Source organism: Emys orbicularis, chromosome 13 (assembly GCF_028017835.1).
Source record: "Emys orbicularis isolate rEmyOrb1 chromosome 13, rEmyOrb1.hap1, whole genome shotgun sequence".
In the NCBI taxonomy this organism is placed as follows: Eukaryota; Metazoa; Chordata; order Testudines; family Emydidae; genus Emys; species Emys orbicularis.
In genome coordinates this window covers 36,638,785-36,658,127 of record NC_088695.1, presented here as the reverse complement: position 1 = coordinate 36,658,127, position 19,343 = coordinate 36,638,785, and the positions used below count along the sequence as shown (strand labels likewise).

Here is a 19,343-nt window from a genome sequence, read left to right as displayed (position 1 = left end):
AACACTCACTGGACACTACACTTTGCAAACAGCATGGCTGGGTTTCTACCCTCATCCTTGTCCCAGAGTGACACACGCAGCGCCAGGAGGGGGCAGTGACAGCAGGTGCAGCTGGGAAGTTAGGAACAGCTGTGGGAGAGCTGGAGTGACCCAATCCCAGCTGCTCCAAACAGCTCCCTCCAGGCAGTCACCTAATGTCACATGTCAAACAGGTAATCCAGGTTGCCCCAGGAAAACCATGAATCAGAAGCACTACCAAATGGCAGGGAGTGCATTTCTTATGTGAACTATACAGGGGTTACAGGTGCTTTCCAGCAGGAGCCAGAGGGCCACAGGCTTTCAAGCAACTAAAAAGGACCTGGCTGATAGAGTGGGGCATGGAGCGAGTTTACTGCCCCAGGAATGTTTTTGAGATATTGGAAAAATTTCCTGTCCCTAATCGGGATGAAAGGTAAAATCTGGAAAATTTTCATGAACCAAAGAAAAGTCGGTTCAGGTCAATCAAGAAGTTTCATTTCAATTCAGACTGTTTAAAAAACATGTTTTTTATTCTGATTAGTTTGTTTCTAAATGAGACAGTTTTTCAATTAAAAAAACCCAGAATTGCTCATTTTGAAAATGTTTTGAAACTATTTTTTGCCGAAATTTTTCTCAAGTTGAAAAACAAAAGTTGAAATGGACCCTTTCCCACCAGCTGTTTTGGGTTTGGATGAATCAGCATTTTCAGATAAAACCGGTTCATTGGAAAATGCCTGACTAGCTCCACTTGCTAACACTGGAATGAAGGGTATTATTGCAAACACTGGCTGTGTGGATCAGAACCAAAACCCCACAGCAGAGCACCCCTGAACTTGGGGGAAATGTGGATCTGAACTTGGAGGCTTAGGTCCATAACAAAATGGCTATTAAAGTGTTTTGGTTACTAAGCCCAACCCATGAGGGAATCATCTCATAGCTACTGCCTCAAACCCTTCTCCGGTTGATCACGGTGTTCCCACACACCCAGCCATTCTTGGGTCATTTCCCATCATCCTCTTCTATGAGAATGGGCTCCACAAACCCAACCCAAACCTGGGTTATGGGAAGATAGAAAGCAAACCCTCTCTGAATGGTCTTGATCCGTGCAGGTTTATGTTTTGCCTCACTCAAGCATCCCGCATTTCTTTGCAAATGCTCCAGGAAGAGCCAAATGGAGCTTCATCCCTCTCTCCTACTGCCAGAATTGTGCTTGGCTGAGTCACAATATTCAAAAGACTCAAGGTGCCAGAGTTCACTGCTGGGACTCAGATCTGCCTGAGGGGACTTAGGGCAGAATCCGAGTTCTGTTTGCAGGCGATGGACTCACTGTGCAGCTAGTCACTAAAGCCCTGTATAATTCATAGAAGATGAGGGAGGTCGTGGTACAAATATGGCTAATAAATTGCCACTGGAAGACCCCTTTTTACTGGTGGTCCCACCCCTGCGTATACCTCCTTTTCTGGAAGTTCCCAAGGATGGAGCTCCCTGAATCCATTAATACCACCAGAGCCGCAAACCCAAAGGAACAGGCAGATCACACAGGGCTTGCAGCACAAGCATGACAAAAGCATTGGGAGGGGTTTTCCCTTTGGAATATGCGGGGCATTTTGGCCACTCGTTTCAATCCTGCTGTAATCAAGTCCTGGAAATATCACATGCACGGAAGTGGCACTTTCAGGCACATCCACAGACAGCAGAGTAGCAGGCAAGTCAGAATAGGGTAGTATCCCTTTAAATAGTTTGTGAGCCTTCACCGCATTCTGTGTTTTAGAAGCCACCAGAAACTAACCAGAGCTGCCGTGTCTCTAGGCCATATTTCTGTAGGAAATCCGCCATAAGGCACAAGGCACTTGCTTAAATGTCTGGATAAATCTTTCCACTGATCTGCTAGTGGCAGGATGGTAAGGAGCTGCGGTGACATGTTTGATACCAGTTCTTTGGTATCAATTGACACTCTATGGTGCTCACAAATTACTTAAAGGGATACTACCCTATTCCTACACACCCATGTTTCATCACCCTCTGGGTTATTAAGGGTGAAAAATCCTCATGTCTCACTCAGGAACACAGTGTTTGGAAGCAAGTTTCATGTGTCCAAAAGAAACTGGGCTCAGACTGCACCCAGAGTTCAGGAGAATTCAGGTGGCGGGGTTTGGTTAAGCCCACTACAAAGACAGTGATGGAAATTCAGAGCTGGGCTGGGATTTTGAGCACCCAAATTTCAGGGGTGCCAGAATCAGGTTTTTGGTTTGGATCCATCTCTATTAAAAATAACAATTGTGCTTTGCACTTCTGGAGTGTTTTCCGTACAAGGATCTCAGTGCGCTTTACAGACATTAATTACTTAAGCATCACAGCAGCCCTGCAAGTTAGGACAGGATTATTGTCTCCAGGGAGCACTCTCTCCATTTTACAGAATGGGAAACTGAGGCACAGAGCGGTAAAGACCAATGTGTTCAAAAGTGCCATTGATTTGGGGTGCCTTCATTTCTGGATGTCCCATTTGGGACATCTAGGGCCTGATTTTCAGAGGAGCTGAACCTCTCAAGTTTATGTGAAATCAGAGCTGTGGGGCTGTGAGACTCAGACCCATGGGGTCTCAAGCTGGGAACCCAAAACCTGAGGCACCAAAAACCAGCAATCACTTTTGAAAAGGTGGCTGCAAATGACTTCTCCAAAGCCACACACTGAGTGAACAGCAGAGCCAGGAACAGAGGCAAGGTGTCCTGATTATTTATTTGTTGGTCCATTCCAAGGTATCACATGGTTCTCTTTGTCCATGGCTTCCTGTGCTTTGTCAAACTGTGATCACATGGAGTTTCACCTATCAGCTTCATAGCGTAGGACGATCTTGTCACCCCTCTAGCAAGCAGGCTAAAGGACCTCCATTCAGCAAAGATGGAATGTCAGGCAGGTCATAGCTCAACGATTCCTCTCAGCAGCAGGTTCCTGTTGGGCAGAGTCGCCCAGGCTGGAAGCAGAATGGGGAAGGAGGCAGTCAGTCAGGAGGGACTGGACTACACAGTGGCTTTCAGTTGTCCTAGTGGAGGAGTCACTGGTTTGGGTTTTCTGGCAACTTAGAACTGGTTTTGTTTCTTGTTAATAAAAACTGCTATCTGTAGAGGAAAAGAGAAAACCTGTTAGCAAGCTCACCCTGGGGCCAAACACTGAGCAGATGGCCCAAACCAACACTGAATAATGGTGAAAAGAAGAGGGAATGCATCAGAGAAGCTAGAGTCCAGCATGTGGTCCCACAATGAAGGACGAGGTATCGGATTTTCAACGGATATGCCGCTTGGTAATGGAGATTTTCAAAGCACTCTAGGGGATTTAGACTCATGCCCTCCATTAATCTTAATGGAAGATGTGTTTAAATCCCCCAGACAGCTCTGAAAATCTCAACCAGCATTAACCAAACAGCTAAAGATGGCAGTCTTAACTGGATCATGGACACACAGTTTAGCAGACATGTAAAAAATTAAAGATTTTGCATGCAAAAGATGCAAAAGATTAAAAAGTGGCCCCAATTCTGAATTTGTAATTATTGAGGGCACAGATGCTACCACTTAGACACCTATTGATTGCACCCCCATGTTGGGTCATTAGGTGGGAGCCTCTCTGCTGGGAATTAACTGCAGGCAGAAACCTGCACCCACAGTTACGAAGGTCAAACTGATACCTTTTTAGAAATCAGGGTTTAGGTCCCAACCTGTGAACTTAGCTTCCATTTAGGCATCTTCCAGTACGGATGTGCAAATAGGCTTGACCCAAACCTTCAGCCAGAACTGGAACCAAACCTTTCTTAATGTATAGAGGCAAACCCGGAGACTCTCCCCCCATCACTCGCACACAATTTCCTTTGTCCTTCCCAATCCCAGCCAGCGCTAGAGGTGGACATGCCAAAATGCCACCAAAAAGGGCTGGTTTTGTAAGACTCTCAACCCAAGTTTGCAAACCCAAGAGCTCTGGATAAAAGCCCAGGCATCTGGGGTGGGACTTGCAGACTGGCTTAACGCTGCATTCATTGAGATCAATGGTAAAACTCCAGTTGATTTCAATAGAAGCAGAGCTAGGTCAAGGTTGGGGGCTTCTGAAGCTCCCACCCAGGGGTACGCACTAGGAATCTGACCTCAGAAGGGTCTGAGTTTGTTCAGGTTATGGAGCAGCAAGAACTTCAACTCCCACCCACCCAGCATGAGAAACACTAAGAAATTAACTAACTCAAGCAACTCCTCCACCCAAGATCTCTGTGGGCTGGCAAGTTCCTGTCTTGTGTATAAATGAAGAAATACTGATCTTAGCTGGGCTCCTGTTCTTCAGATGGACAATATGTTGAGCACATATTTAAGCGCTTCAGTTCCCCCAGTCTCCCCATGCTGAGGGATATATGGCTCTAGGGCTAGACAGCGAGGGACATCTACTTACAGCTCGGTGTCTGCAATAACATCAGGCCTCTCCAAGGTCTGCTTCCTCCTCTGGATGGCGTCCAATATCTTTTTCCTAGGCCCCAGTGGGATGTTGATGCTCTTCAGGTCATTGTCTGAACACAGCATGAGGGCCTCCAGGTCGATCTTCTCTTTCTTCAGGATGGAGATGAACTCAAACATGTGCAGGGAAGCCAGGAAGGCCTCCAGGGGACTGGTATCGGGTTCATTGTCATCATCCAGGCCCAGCTCCACCTCCTCCCAGGGCAGCTCCTCTGCGTTCCTCTCCTGCAGGCTGTTGGCACTGCCGATGCTGTCGTTGAGACTTGGCGAGCGCTGCAGGCGGCTCCGCAGTTTGACACCTACCCCATCCAGGTTGCCCTCGCCCAGCACGCTGGCATCCTCCTGGCCGATCCCAAAGAGCCCGCTGCTGACGTAGTTCCTCCGGAACACCATGGTGCCGAGCCCAGGCCTGTTAAACAATGAGTCATGGCCAGAATCCGTGCTGACCTCCGAGTGGGCTGAGTCTATGTGCAAACCTGGGTCGCTTATGGCACGGGAGACGGTATCTTCGTCAGTTAGAAACATGTCCCTGATGTTGCACCGGGTCCACTCCTTCGGGCTGGCATAGGTGCCCTGCTTCACAAACATGACATCGTTCCCCAGCTGCAAGCCCGACAAGGACCTCACACTTTTCCTCCCATCCTCGTAGATCTTAAACGTTCCATCCACCTGCTTCTTCTTCTCCAGCTTCTTCTGCATTTTGGTCTTGCCCTTGGCTGTGCCGTGGAGGGTGGCTTGGGAATATGGCAGGGACGTCACCATGGACATGTGCTGGAACTTCCTGCTCAGAGTGCTGCTGGAGTAGCTGGAGAAGCTCATGGTGTCGGAGTTGTCAGACATCTCCTTCTTGTACCTCTTCTCCATCCGCTCGTGGTGCTTTTTCTGCATCTTCACGCAGTCCTTGATCCTCCTCTCTGCATCTCTGAAAGCCTTGTCCTTCAGCTTGCTCACCAGCTTGGGGTTGAGACTGCTCTGCTTGGCGGCAATGGAGTCTAGGTACCGCACGCACTCCATGTGTCCCTTCATGGCAGCCATGTCCAGTGGCGTATGGTAGTCATTGTCCAGACACCAGATGTTGGCCCCAAATGACACCAGGAAGGAGAGGCAGTTCAGATGGCCATTGGCTGCCGCTAGGTGAAGAGGTGTGTTCCCCCAGATGTCACATTTGTCTGGATCACCCCTAAAACAATGTTTGGAACAACTAATTAATGCGCGGTTCCGTTGGGCTGACTTTACCATGCAGATATGAAGTGGGGTTTAAAGAGATATTTACTAGACAATACGCTCATGCATTGGATGCCACAACCCCCACTACCATACAAGCTCTTTCTTCCCCCAGCTCCCCCGCAATATAAGCAACATGTCCCTTAGCACAGCCACTACACCCCAGCCCATGAGTCCTCTGAAGAAGTGTTGTGAGTGTCAGGCAATCATACGCTTTACAGACAACCTTTCTGTTACCCATATTTAGCCCCAAAGGTTACATTCATGCACCTGTGTCCAATTCACTGTCTTCTCTCCATGCTGGAGGGGGTCCTGAGCTGTGAAACTGGGATCCAGATTCTGAACATCCTAGAGTTGGTGGGACTAGTTCTGGGATATTTGGTTGGCCCGTTATACAGGTAGAGGCCATTTGCAAAATTTAGATGCAGGTTCAAATCTCTACCATCTCCAAAATCTGATGGTGTTCCCAAAATAAGGGAACTATGTGCACTTCTACAGATCCTCCCTAGGGTCCTCCCTGCTGGAGATGCCAGGATAAATGGCCATCCAAAGCACTGGACCTAAACCACATCAGCTGTTTCACCTTTTCACCTTCATGTGCACATGACATGAACTGCATCCCTGTCTCCTAGTTGTGCCTGGGGCACCATTCAATTGATAAGACCGGGTGGGTTTTTTTGCCTTACCAAGTTTGGTTTTCGATTGCACAGCTGAGAGCAAGTTGGTATTAGCACATCCTGAGAATCCGGTTTCAAAGGAAGTGGAGATTAGGTTTCCATCCTTCTCAAGAGCCACAGACTCAACTAATGTGATAAGCAAACTCTGTAGTGATGTCAGCACCTATCGCAGCCGGCCACTGCTGGTCACCAGGGAGTTGCCCAGTTTTGCAGCCTCCCCTAATGAGAAAGATCCAATAGGGTCTGTGAAACAGGATTCTGCCATAGAGAAAGTGCACTTGAGAATACTTGGGTGGATGTCTGAGCTCCTAACAGTCCCCTCTAGTTATGATCTGCTGAAATGAGACACAGCTACTCCCCTTCCAGCATCAACCGTGCACTTGTGTCTATGAGTCAATGAAATGCCCCCAGCATCAGTATCTGACACCTGTCAACAAGCCTGCCTCACTCACACACAATCAAAATCACAGAACTACCAAACTACACCGTTCCCTAGAGCGACTCCCCCTAGGAGAGCATGGGACTGCACAGCTCTGAGTTCCACTGTCACCAGCATTCCTACACCTTCCCTTACAATCCTGCCTGATGAACTACAGCTGCCGTTAGAGGAACTGGGTGCTCCCCCACGGCCACTGAATCACCATTTCCAAAACTTGGCCTTGCTGGGAGTGACTGAAACGGGAGCTGAGCCGCCATACAGCCAGAGCTCTGCCAGCTCCTGTGGAGGGATATAATGTCCTCCAGGCCTATAAAGAAAGAGAACAGGTTGGTGGGAAGAGAAGGGAGAGACTGGCACTGGAGAGGCTGAGAGCTTTCTTCCATCCTGCACCGGTGACCTCCTTCCTACAGTCACAGGGCCTCTCACTGAGAGGAGCTGGGATGGAGGCACCAGACACTCCCTCACCAGCCATGGGGTAAGGGCTTGGCTCCAGCCGGTTGTGCTGAAAGAGGCTAAGATGATACCTGCAAGAAGGGGCAATAGGCGTGAGCTTCCCCACTGGCTGCGCCGTTTTACCACATGGGCTGGGACTGGAGGGAGGAGAGCTCTCCCACAGCCAGCCTGGCCTGCACCATTCCCAACAGCGTCTCCTTTAGCCCTAGTGTCGCAGATTTCCCTTTCCAGCTCCCAGCCTCCCCTCCAAATGTTGGGAGCTTGGACCAACAGAGCCTAGACCAGAGCTGCTCCTGCTTTCAGTTTTGCAAAACTAAATCCCAAGCAATGAGGCACCTGGACCCATCTAACCCCTAATGGAAAAAAGACACAGGGCCCAGTCCTGCATCCAGACCTGTCATTGGCTTCAGAAGGAGTGTTGTGCTCGAAAGGCTTCGAGGATCAGGCCCAGAAAGATCGTAGAGAGAAAAGAAAGGCAAAGGCTCAATGAACATTAGGGATCCATTCACCCAGCAGCAGGGCAGGGGAGGTTTATCTTGGCTGCAGGTATCCTACCTACTCTAGAGGATCTGAGCTCCGGTGACAGGTGTACTTACTTCCTAGTTCCCCTGCTAGCTCCGCCTGGCTCCCTCCACCCTAGTAATGACATGTCAAGGCTGGGAAATTCATGGGGAGGATAAATATTTGATGAATTGCAAGAGAGGAGTAAATTATTGATCCGGCTGGATTAAAGAGCCAGCAAAACTGTAACAGCCGGTGCCGGCAGTGGGCTTATAGGGGTGTGAACTGTTGTTTGTTTATGTTTGTTCTGAGTGGCCACACGTGTGTCAGAGTTGGGCATGGTCCTCTGTGCATGGATAGGAGTGTATGGGAGAGAGAGGGGCGTGATGGATCAGCACGTTCACATGTTATGTGTGGACTCGGAGCAAAACTCTGGTTCCAAACCTAACCACTGGACTTTGATCCAAGTATCACAACTCGGGCCCATTTCTCATGTACACGTGCTTTGGACTGCAGAGGGGTATTTCTTGTGCATGCTACTGGCCTCTTTTGTAAAGTGCTCTTTGATCTACTGACTAAAAGAGCTATATAAAGAGCTAGGGATTATTATAATTATTATGCTTTCCATATGCTTTTTGTGCCGCAGGGAGCCATTAGCTGGGGAGAAATAACACGAGGTCCAGCTGTGTCAGACTATGTCCCACATCCAAGAACCAAAACATTATAACTAGGGTGACCAGATGTCCCGTTTTTAGGGACTTTTTCTTATATAGGCACCTATTACCCCCCACCCCCGTCCCGTTTTTTCACAGTTGCTGTCTGGTCACCCTAATTATAACAAGACTAGATCTCTGCTTACTATGGCCCCATACCTGGCTCCTTGAAGCACTAGAAATGTCCATGATAAACAACTCCTTGTAAAGTGGGCATTTCCGATCCGGAGTCGGATAGACGATAAACAGGAGTTTACCGTCACTTACTGTTTTTAGAATAACTTCTCAAAGCAGAACCACACTTCCAGGGCATTGCACATTGTTAATTGCAAAGTCCAGGAAGTGGGAACATATTCTAATAACAGGTAATACATCGTATTTATACGGCGTGACACTTTTCAGCGTCAAAGCATTTTCAAGTGCTGAGTCAACAATCCCAGCAATTATTAATATTACCTTTTTTAAGTACTTTTAACTGGCCCCCTAGGTGTACAGAAGCCTACATTGAGTCACCGTGCTATCTTATCACCGTACCGCTCACCCTTCCTCATTCCATCCCATTCCTTGGGTTTGCGTCGCTCCACTTGTGCCATCGCAGCTAAAATTAGGCAAACATTTACTCATGTCCTGAGCTTAAAGCAGGTGTGTACTCCCTTTGAAATCAATGGGACTGCTTGCACACGGAAAGTCAATTGCATGTCGACGTGTTTGCAGGATTAGGGGGGGCCTGGGACTGTAAACTCTTTGGGGCAGAGAGAGTATCTTTCTACCTGTCCTGTCAGCGTAATAATTCTTATTCTTTGCCTGAAAAAGCAAAACTGTCGCCAAGATACAGTAGATTCCCCTATTAGCAACCCTTTGGTTGCCATTATCCAGCCATTGCCAATAAGCAGACGGCAAGTTCGTGAGGCTGCAGCCAGAGCCATTTTGCTCCCTCAGAAAAGACTAGATAAAATTGGAATCCAGGGAGAGCATGTGAACACCCCCAAACTGGATCCAGGGTTTTGGTTCTGTCCATGATAAACATAGGTTTGGGTCTGGATCAAGCTGTGGATATTGATCACTTGGGAGTTCTGGCGCATTTGAAATCCAGAACTGGATTCTGTAGCTTGAGCCCATGTCAAGGCTTTGCAGAGGGAACAGATCTTTCTTGTACTGGTTAGTGCTGTATTTTAACAGGCGGCTGGGATGTTATTATTTATTATTATGTATGATTTGTATTGTGGTAACGGCTAGGAGCCCTAGTGATGGACCAGAAGCCCAATGCAATAGGTGCTGAACAGACACAGAACAAAAAGACAGTCCGTGCCCATGTCTATTACTATATAGCAACAGTGGGGTCTAGTTGACTGGGGAGCTGGGAGCTAGTAATTCCTGAGATCAAATCCTGACTCTGCCACTGGTGCCAACTGCTGGTGCCATCTGTAAACTGGGCTGGACATAAATTCCATGAATTAAAACTTGATAGGGAGCAAATATCTCAGGGGATGATACAGACTCTTTCACCTCTATGTTACCAGTTCAACTCTGGCCCTGGGGGGGTGGTAACAAAAGGTTATTCCAAGAGCTGCCTGGGAATTTTTTTTCTCATAAAAAATGTTGATGAAAACATTTTTTTTTTAAATTTCATTGGAAATCTTCATGGTTTCTTTCTTGGTTTTTTTAAACTCATCATTTTTTGAAAATTCCACTGAAAAGCCCTTTTCTAGCCAAAATGTTTGATCTGGGTAGAATTTTCAAAAGCACCAAAGTGACTTAGGAACCTCAGTCCTCTTTTCCGAAGTGACTTAGGCACTTTGGAACCCACATTTCATTGAAAGTCGATGGCACTTACTCTCCTGAGTGCCTAAGGGTACATCTCCGCTGCAGTAAAAAAACCCAGCAGCACCAAGTCTCAGAGCCAGGGTCAATTGACTTGGGCTGACGGGCCTTTGGCTGTGGGGCTAAACACTGCAGTGCAGACGTTCTGGCTCAGACTGAAGCCCGGGCTCTGAGACCCTCCACACCTCGCGGGGTCTCAGAACCTGGGCTCCAGCCCGAGTCTGAACGTCTACACTCCAGTTTTATAGCCCCACAACCCATGTCCCAGTCACCTGAGCCAGGCCAGCCATAGGCCTTTAATTGCAGTGTAGACGTACCCTCAGTCGCTTCTGAAAATGGGACGTAGCGATTTTGAAAATTTGACCCCAGCTCTAGTTATTATTAACCCCGATGGCTGGCTAGGGCTCAGGTGAAATGAGTCGACAGAGCTCATTCCCTTTGCTAGTGGTCAGCTGCTACAGCAGCTAATGGGCTCCCTTCTTGGGAGGCCTAACCAAGGCTAGGGATTGAATGGGCCATAGAGTGCGAATTACCCTCCCATCTCTGCAGGGGCTGCTTCCCCAACAGGCCGAGGCACATGGGCCGGGCAGTGTGGGACGTTTGGCACCACTACTGCTGTTCCTGCTCTGTGGATAAACTGTGGGTACCTGTCTCCTGGATTGTCCATCCAGCACCTTTCATGAGAACCAAATTCATACGTTCCCCATCTGTACATCTGAGGCGAATCCCAGTCAGCACAGGGCCCCCTCAGCAAAGGGCCAATGGCCGTCAATGCGGGTTTCCCGTTGATAACAATATTTTGGCCTTACTTTGTACCTGATTCTGCAACCTCCCGCAGGCTGGGCGGCTCTTACGCATACAAGCAGTCCCACCGAAGTCAGCGGCACCTGTCCCCAGCCAGCCCCAGCGTCCTTAGCTTTGGGCTAAGAGGGTGCGACTCGCTTGATCTGCCTGCACCAGAGCTGAATGTGTCCCTTTGCCCGGACATCTCACAATGCTTTACACAAGTGTATTATCATCCCCATGTTACAGCTAGGGAAACTGAGGCACAGACTGCTGACGTGCTGGTCAAACACAGCAACAGAGCTGGGAATAGATTCCAGGTCTCCAGGTGCCCTGTGCTCAGTCCACTAGACCACAGCTGACTGGCGTCCCTGAGGCATAAGCTATATTCCCCTCAGCTTACAACAGGATGAGGGACAATTGGGAAGGACAGAAAACAGAATGTCCTGCTGTCCAGACCATTCTCCCCTGCTCCATAGGACAGACGGACAAATCCTCCCCAGCCCACCCCGTGGCCAGAGAATCCCCACACCCCTCATTGTCGAGCAGGTCTCCTCCCAGCAGATCAGAAGCTGGCCTGACTCCCATCCCAGTCATCCCTTTCAGGAAGATGTCAGACCCACACTGAAGGGTTATTGTCTGCTCGAAGCTGTGACACTAAATGCCACTTTGCCTCCCCTTTCCCAGCCACCCGGTTAATTGGGTTCCTTTCCCTCACCGGAGCCCAGCCAGGGACATGAAGGAGGCTTTTTGTGTAACTAATGAGTCGGACGAGCCACCACCAAACCTTCTCTGCCCCCCTCGCCTCATCCCGCCGCTGCGCTGAGGAGCAGAGACGCAGCAGTGTTTGTTATGAAATCTCCCCCTCTACTCAGCACCCCCCTCACCATCAACCTGCTTTGTTAGCCCCTCTCGATGGGCTGAGACCGTGAACTTTACCCAGGGCAGCCAGCAAGAGTGATTACTAGCAGGCCATGTTCAGCAATAGGCTATTCTTGGCTCCAGACTCACGTCCCCCGGACCTATCACCTATTCCATACGTTGGTGTGTTCCTCCCCCCGTTCCCATCCTTGTGGTGTCCAAACCCCTCACGGACATTAATGATTGTAGCATAACAGCCCTGCGAGGTGGGTAAGGATTATTATTCCCATGTTTCAGAAGAGGAAACTGAGGCACAGAGGTTAAATTAATCAGCTGAGGTCTCACAGCCAGGTCTGTGACAGAGCCAGGAATGTAACCCAGATCTCCTGAGTCGCTATGCAATGCCTGAACACCCTGTGGAGCTTCTATAAGATATCACAGTCCCTGTGGGGAACACTGGGCCCCTATGAGCTGCAGAGATCCAGCAACTGGAGGTGGATAAGATAAGGACATGAACATGGCTAGGGCTGTCTACACCATCAAAGCTACTGTATTGTGGCAGCAGACAGTTCGGTCTTTCCTGCAGAGACAGGACTGTTTTATAACCCTGTAAGAAAACCAGGCCACAAACCTGAGACGATCCAGCCTCTAGGACAGTTCCCAGAAGGTCCTTATAACATGGCCTGTTCCCACCCACCCAGACAAAAAGCAAACCATGTTATGACACTATCAGGACACACACAAACATAACTGGGTGTCCCGGCACAGGAGCTATTGTAGTATAGACAGAAGACAGGGGCTGGAGGATTCATTCCAGGGCATTGGCCCAGCTTAGCTAGCACTGAGAGATCTATCAGCCAGGTCAGGAACTTGTTTTAAAAGAAGCCACAGCACTGCATTCCCAATAACCTATCACCCTCAACCGCCTTTCTCTCTTTTCCCTCTCCCACACACACTTTCAGTTCCCTCAGGGGAATTGTCGGCCTCCCTCCTTATCTATGCTCACCGACTAGAACATTGCATAACAGCCTGTCCCCAGCATCCACTTCATTGGGCACAGACAGAGAGAGGGCAATTTACTGGGTTTGTCTGTCTGCCAGTACCATAGCTCCGGGTTGCTTATCCGGCACTGACAAAGAGTAGCTAGTGGATCCTTTGTGATCCCAGCTGCCCCCTGAGACCACAGTCTCTAGCTAGTCCCCTACATCACCCCACAAAGTACTGCAGGCGAGCACCCTACTGGCTGGAAGTTCAGATTTCTACGTGTTCAAGCAGAGTCTGCTAGCACCAGAAAGAGACTAGTTTCAAAGTAAAGACCTTGACATTTGGACATTGCTCAGTTTTTATCACTCTTTCTAATAATTGTGGCCAAGGTACAAATTTTAAAAGCACCTAAGTGACTTAGGAGCCTAGTGACTTAAGCGGGTTTGGAAATTTCACCCTAGAGTGGGATGGAAAACTGAAATAAAAAAATTCACACACAAAAATGTTGACACTTCAAAGTTGTTTCTATTTCATGGATTCCAAATGGACCCATTTTTCATTTTTTGGCAAACGTTTTTATCGACATTTTCCCCTAAAGCTGTTATTGAAACCTTTCGTTCTCTGAAAACTGGGTTGCAATAACATTTTTGATTTTAAAAAAATCTATACAAAACATCGCCAAAACATCTGCAAAAAAATCATGGTTTTTTTAAAAAGTCAATTTTTTGGTTTCCATAAAACGCTGTGTTTTAACAGAAAAAACTTTGAGTTCAAAAAATTCCGAGCAGCTCTAGCTGTGATATTTCAACACCCCCTTGAGAAGAACTGCGGTGATCAAGAACTGAAGCTCCCATCCATGCGGGCATCAGAACTACTCTAGTTACAGCTTGCAGCCAGGGCCGGCGCAACCCATTAGGCGACCTAGGCAGTCGCCTAGGGCGCTACGATTTGGGGGGCGGCGACCGCGGCAGTATTTCGGGACCAGGACCTTCTGCCGCCTCTGTGCGGGGGCGGCATTTTGGGGCGGGACCTTCCGCTGCCTAGGGCGGCAGAAAAGCTGGCGGCACTCCTGCTTGCAGCTTGCTGCGTTCCAGGATGGCTTCCCTGACCAGTGCGGACAGGGGAATATTTTGTCCTGAGAACTGTGCCAGCCAAGCTGTGCTGCAGACCCTGTCTGTGCTATGAAAACAACCCAGTCTAGCAATGATTGGCATTGTGGTTCAGCAGAGTAGGAGTGGACGAGGCTGAAACTTGTTATGACAGGACTGAATAGACACACACCCTCGTTTGCAGCCCCCAGCTACACTACCATTAAAACTGAGAGACTTAGGCTATACGGGATAGGTTGCCAACAACGTCAGAGATGGGACTGTGTCCTGAACTAAAGAGTCAATTCATGGGTGAAATCCACTTGGACTGACAGCATTCTGTGAGCCCTTAGTCTGAATCTCAGGGCCCATTCTCTTTGCCACGACCGGGGGCGAGGGAGAGAATTAATGGGAGTTACTCAAGAGGGCTGTTTTAAATAGACCAAGCCCAACTGAACTACTACAAAGACCTACCACCAGAGATTGATGTTGATTGAGGAGATATTTACAATAGAAGAAGTTAGAAAAGCCATCAGGAAACTTAAAAATAGGAAAGCGGCTGGAGAGGGTAACATTATTGGAGAGATGCTAAAAGCAAGTGAGGAAACAGCCCTCAGACTTCCCTTGAGAATATGGAGTGAAGGAAAGAACCCCACCCAGTAGAAGAGAGGCCTTATATTAAAATTGCCAGAGAAAGGTGACCCACTGCAATAAGTAGAGAGGAATCACATTGTCTCAGTGCCTAGGGAAATAATGTGCAACATCATCCTGGAACATATCAAGAAACAATTAGATCTCCAATGTAGAGAGGAACAAGCAGGTTTTAGACCACTAAATTCATGTACAGACCATATTGTTATTCTCAAACAGATTATAGAACTAAGTGCAGCGTGGCAAGAACCTCCTGTGATATATTTTATAGATTTTTCCAAAAGGCTTTTGACAGCATATACAGAAAAGCCTTTGGAAAATTATGGTATACCATAGAATACCAGCAAAAATGATTAGAATCATTAAGGATCTATATCAGAATTTCACATGTGCAGTTAAAGATGGTGACAGCATCAGCCAATAGTTTGCAGTGACAACTAGAGTAAGGCAAGGGTGTATTATGTCCCCACTTTGCACTGGTCACTGACTATGTCAGGAGGAAAGTAACCATGGAGGGCAACCGAGGAATTTTATGGACCAATGATAAAGCACAATGGGATGATCTTGCTTTTGCGGATGACATTGTCTTGCTTAATGAAAGAAAAGATCCAGCTTTTGGCAGATACAGCAGAACAAGCTGGTTTGTTCATCGACCAGGGGAAAACAAAATACATGGCTAGCAATATCCCCGAAGCAACCATCACAATAGACAGAGAAGCACTAACAGAAGTAAGTCATTTTACCTATCCAGCGCGTGAGATGTGCAGTGATGATGGCACCATGCTAGATGTCAAGCAACAATTATGGAAAGCAGCAAACAACTTTCACAAGCTTGAAAAAAAATGGCAAAAGTAGCAGGATTGGCGCTGACACAAAAATACACATTTTTAAACGCTGGCATCATGTCATCCCCTTTCATGGAGCAGAGTCATGGAAATCTATAACAGAAATTGACAAGAGGATCAACTCATTCCAAAGTAAATGCCTGCGAAAGATCTTCTGAGTTCATTGCAAAGAGTTTCTTGCAACATCAGAAACTCTAAGTAGAGCACACCAATCTAAGGCATCAAACTTGGGAAGACGACAACGCTGGACATATTTAGGACATGCTTTAAAGATGCCACCAATACGTTTTCCACATCAGGTGATAATATGGACACTACCTGGGAAGAGAAAAAAAGGAGCAATCTAGAGACAATAGAGAAAGAAGCCAAATCCATCAACCTGACGCCCAAACGTCTAACAGACCAGCACGAGACCAAAATAAATGCTGGACACCCTCTGCACCTGAGGGTGAGGGAGGGTACAGAAGGAAAGAAGACTCAATCGAATATTCCCCAATCCTCTTATAAAAAAGGGCATGGCCCAGATCCTGCTGCCAGCTCCACAGGAGGAATCCCATTGGAGACAGTGGCCTTCCACTGACATAACTGACAGCTGCATTTGGCCTCCGTGTTTGGAACCCTCCTCTTTCCAACAGCCCAGTTGCTAATGAGTGAATCCCTCTCTCTGGCAACTACTGTCTCTCTGGGTATGGCTACACTGTCATTAAAAACCCGCAGCTGGCCCTCGCCCCTTGCAGAATCTCAGAGCCTGGGCTCCAGCCTGAGCCCGAACGTCTACACTGCAGTTTTATAGCCCCACATGTCCAAGTCAGCTGACCCTGGCCAGTCGCGGCCATGCGGTGGGTCTTTTATTGCAGTGTAGATGTACCCTCTGTCCAGGGGCGGCAGATATAATGGGTCAGGGGAGGCTAAGCCTCCCCTAAGCCAAGCCCTGGCCCCGCCCACACTCCGCCAAGCTGGTGGGAGGCGGGAGCTCAGCTCCAGCCAGAGGCCAGCAGGCAACCCAGCGTTGAGGCCAGCACTGAGGGTGGCCGGTGGCCTGGCACTGGGCCCAGCGCTGGGGTTGGCTGATGGCCCGGTGCTGGGGCTCTTCTGGCTGCGGGGGAAGGGAGTGGGGGCTCGGGGCTCTGGTGGACGAGGGGGTGGTAGGGGCAGGGCCGCATGGCTAACCTCCCCGAAGAGGGGGCTCACGCACTACCCATGCCTCTGTCTCTCCCTAGCTCTGATTGGTTGTTCTGCATGTCCTCCACTCTCTCCCATCCCAGCATCTGAGCAGCAGCCCTCCCTGCTACCATAGGAGCAGCAGCAGGCCCCAGACCTCAGGAGACAGAGCAGCATTCGGGAGCAGGGAGAGAAGAAAGGGCTTTGTTAATCTCGCCCCTCAGCTTGCCTCCAGGGTGTAACGAGGCCACCTCTGTAGCTTCTGTAAACTCTGCACTGGTTTAGTTAAGCATCTGGGTATATTTCATCCCTCCCTGACAAAGTGTGACCCGGGCAGTGATGAAAACGCATTCTAAGCACCACTGACAAAGGCGCTGCATGTACCATTAATCACCAAAAGGGCATTGGCCCTTCCCTGTGCTATTTCCCCTGTCAACAGCCAATGTATTTTATGCTGTTAATTAAACACCAGCCAAGCTACACAAGAGGGTTTCAGCTGGGACCTTCGATTCCAATTAGAATTTAGAAAAGGGCCCTTCTCCGCCGGAAACCTGCCTTCAGTCTCCTGGGCAAGGCAGGCTGCAGGGCAGGCTGGGGTGCCTTGGCAGAACTTTGTGGGGATCTGAAGCTGACATGGCAGAGGGAGCTGAAAATGAGCTTTCGGGTGAGCTGTGAGCTGCACTGTCAGACCGGGGGTTGGGGGGCACCAGAACTGAACAGCAGGGGATGCTGCAGGGAACAAGCCCAATAATGAACCAATAATAGATGCAGCTTGGAAATGAAATAAAATGAAATACGTGCTTTGCCCTTCTCTCCACACTGCGTTCATTTTAATGGACAATCTCAGCCCTTCAGTAAAGGCTCTCTTTAACCATTTAGTGTTAAACAAGCTAAAGCCAAAGCTCAGAGCCCCCCCAGTGGCCCATTCCTGAAATTTCTGCCCCGGCCCCTAGCCGGATGCCTCTCTGATTTGTGACACACACAGAAGCTTTGATGAGATTTTTAAGCCTGGGTAAGACTATGGCAAACGCATTGGTCACACAACCGTATTGGAGCCTAAATCTTCTCTCCCGAGTCTGGTACCATCTTTACCAGCCAGCCCTTCAGCTTCTGCAAGCCAGTTCACCAGGGTCCCAATCAGATGCCTGTTGAAGACAATATGCAGTGGAGTTGTAGCCGTGTCGGTCCCAGGATATTAGCGAGTTGAGGTGGGCGAGGTCATATCTTCTATTGGATTAACTTCTGTGGGCAAGAGAGACAAGCTTTGGAGCCACAGAGAGCTCTGCCTTCCCCAGACCTGAAGAAGAGCTCAGAAGCTCGTCTCTCTCACCAACAGAAGTCAGTCCAATAAAAGCTATTACCTCACCCACCCTGTCTCTCTATTGAAGACAATGACATTTATCCAATTGACTTTAATGGAGCACAATGCTGAACAGGGTAAGTGATCAGTGATTTTAAGTGTCTCAACTTTTGGATGCCCAAGAGGCATCTTAAAGGTGCTGTGCCCTCTGAAAATCAGGCTCTTTAAGGTGTCTCTTGTTGAACACCCAAGGTACCCAAAATCACTAGTCGCTTTTGAAAATCCAGGCCGGGATCACTACTAACCGTTGCCCGGATCACAGAGTGGCTGGAATCCACCGAAAGGTTACAATGGCTAAGAACTCATGCTCCTCAGAGATGGAAACCCCACCCCTCACTGACCCTGAAAACCCCAGGAAAAGCCCCGAGGAACAGGCAAACCATTATAACAACACCCTCAGGCTGCACCATCACAGGTTCAACATCAAACCAGTATTATGAAGGCAGCGGTAAAACATCAGCCTTTGACCTCTGGAGAGCTGAGACCCAGCCCGGATCATATCACAGGAGAAATGCAGCTATAATTACTTTGCACTAATACACGGCACCTTTCATCCGAGGAGCTCAGTGCACTTCACAGAGATGGGTTGGCAACGCTGCCCAGGTCGGACATAGTACTAGACTAGCAAGGGTGTTTGCAAAGCAGGTTCAAGGTGCATTGGGAGAGATGGGAGAGTAGCAGAACAGCAGTGGGGTTGTAGGTTTGGAAGCATGTTAGCAGAGCTGTATGGGGGCTGAGCACTGGACTAACGGGGATGTTCCAAGCCTGGAATGACAGGTACCAACAGAGCTGAATGAGTGACGCTTGCTCAACCCCTGCTCACGCTACTTTTGAGGTTAGCCAGCGTTATCAATCTCTCACTGCCCAGCTGCCTGGATACTACGGTGATGGGCGGATTAGACGCACCATGGATTGGCTCAGACAGACTCACTGCACATTCTAGCAGGAAAGAAAATAGCTCCGGGGAGCAGGAGGAAAGAAGTGGCAGCCTCTGTGCAGGGCAAAGGATGGAGGCCGTGTTGATCTCCTGATCTGTGAGGGGGAGGAAGATGGGTTTTCACTGAGCCGCTCCATCGAGGCTAGGAAGGGATCAGGGCAGAAAGCAGCACTTACCCTCTGCTAACTATCAGCCTCAGCGCCTCCAAGTTGCCGTGATAAGCAGCCCAGAGGGTCGGGGTCATGCCATCCTCGTCGGGCGAGTTTAGGTCCTTCCTGGTGGCTTCCTTTAGCAGGTCCAGGTAGCCATCTCGGGCTGCTCGGTGGTACTGGTCGTTCAT

General features: G+C 48.9%; 1 protein-coding gene across 1 annotated transcript; it reads right to left on the bottom strand.

Moving 5' to 3' along the window:
* Positions 1–4,439: 4,439 nt before the first annotated feature.
* Positions 4,440–19,343, bottom strand: USH1G (USH1 protein network component sans). Its single transcript, XM_065416151.1, has 2 exons — positions 19,180–19,343; positions 4,440–5,685 (listed from the first exon to the last, which is right to left on the bottom strand). Exons 1-2 carry the CDS (start codon positions 19,341–19,343, stop codon positions 4,440–4,442), a joined length of 1,410 nt encoding a protein of 469 aa, XP_065272223.1.

What these genes read in the sequence shown, in the direction of transcription:
- USH1G (XM_065416151.1), bottom strand. Translation starts at nt 19,343, where the DNA reads ATGAACGACCAGTACCACCGAGCAGCCCGAGATGGCTACCTGGACCTG. An exon ending in AGGCTGATAGTTAGCAGAGG is followed by an intron (nt 5,686 to 19,179) that starts GTAAGTGCTGCT and finishes ACATTGTTTTAG; the next exon opens with GGGTGATCCAGACAAATGTG.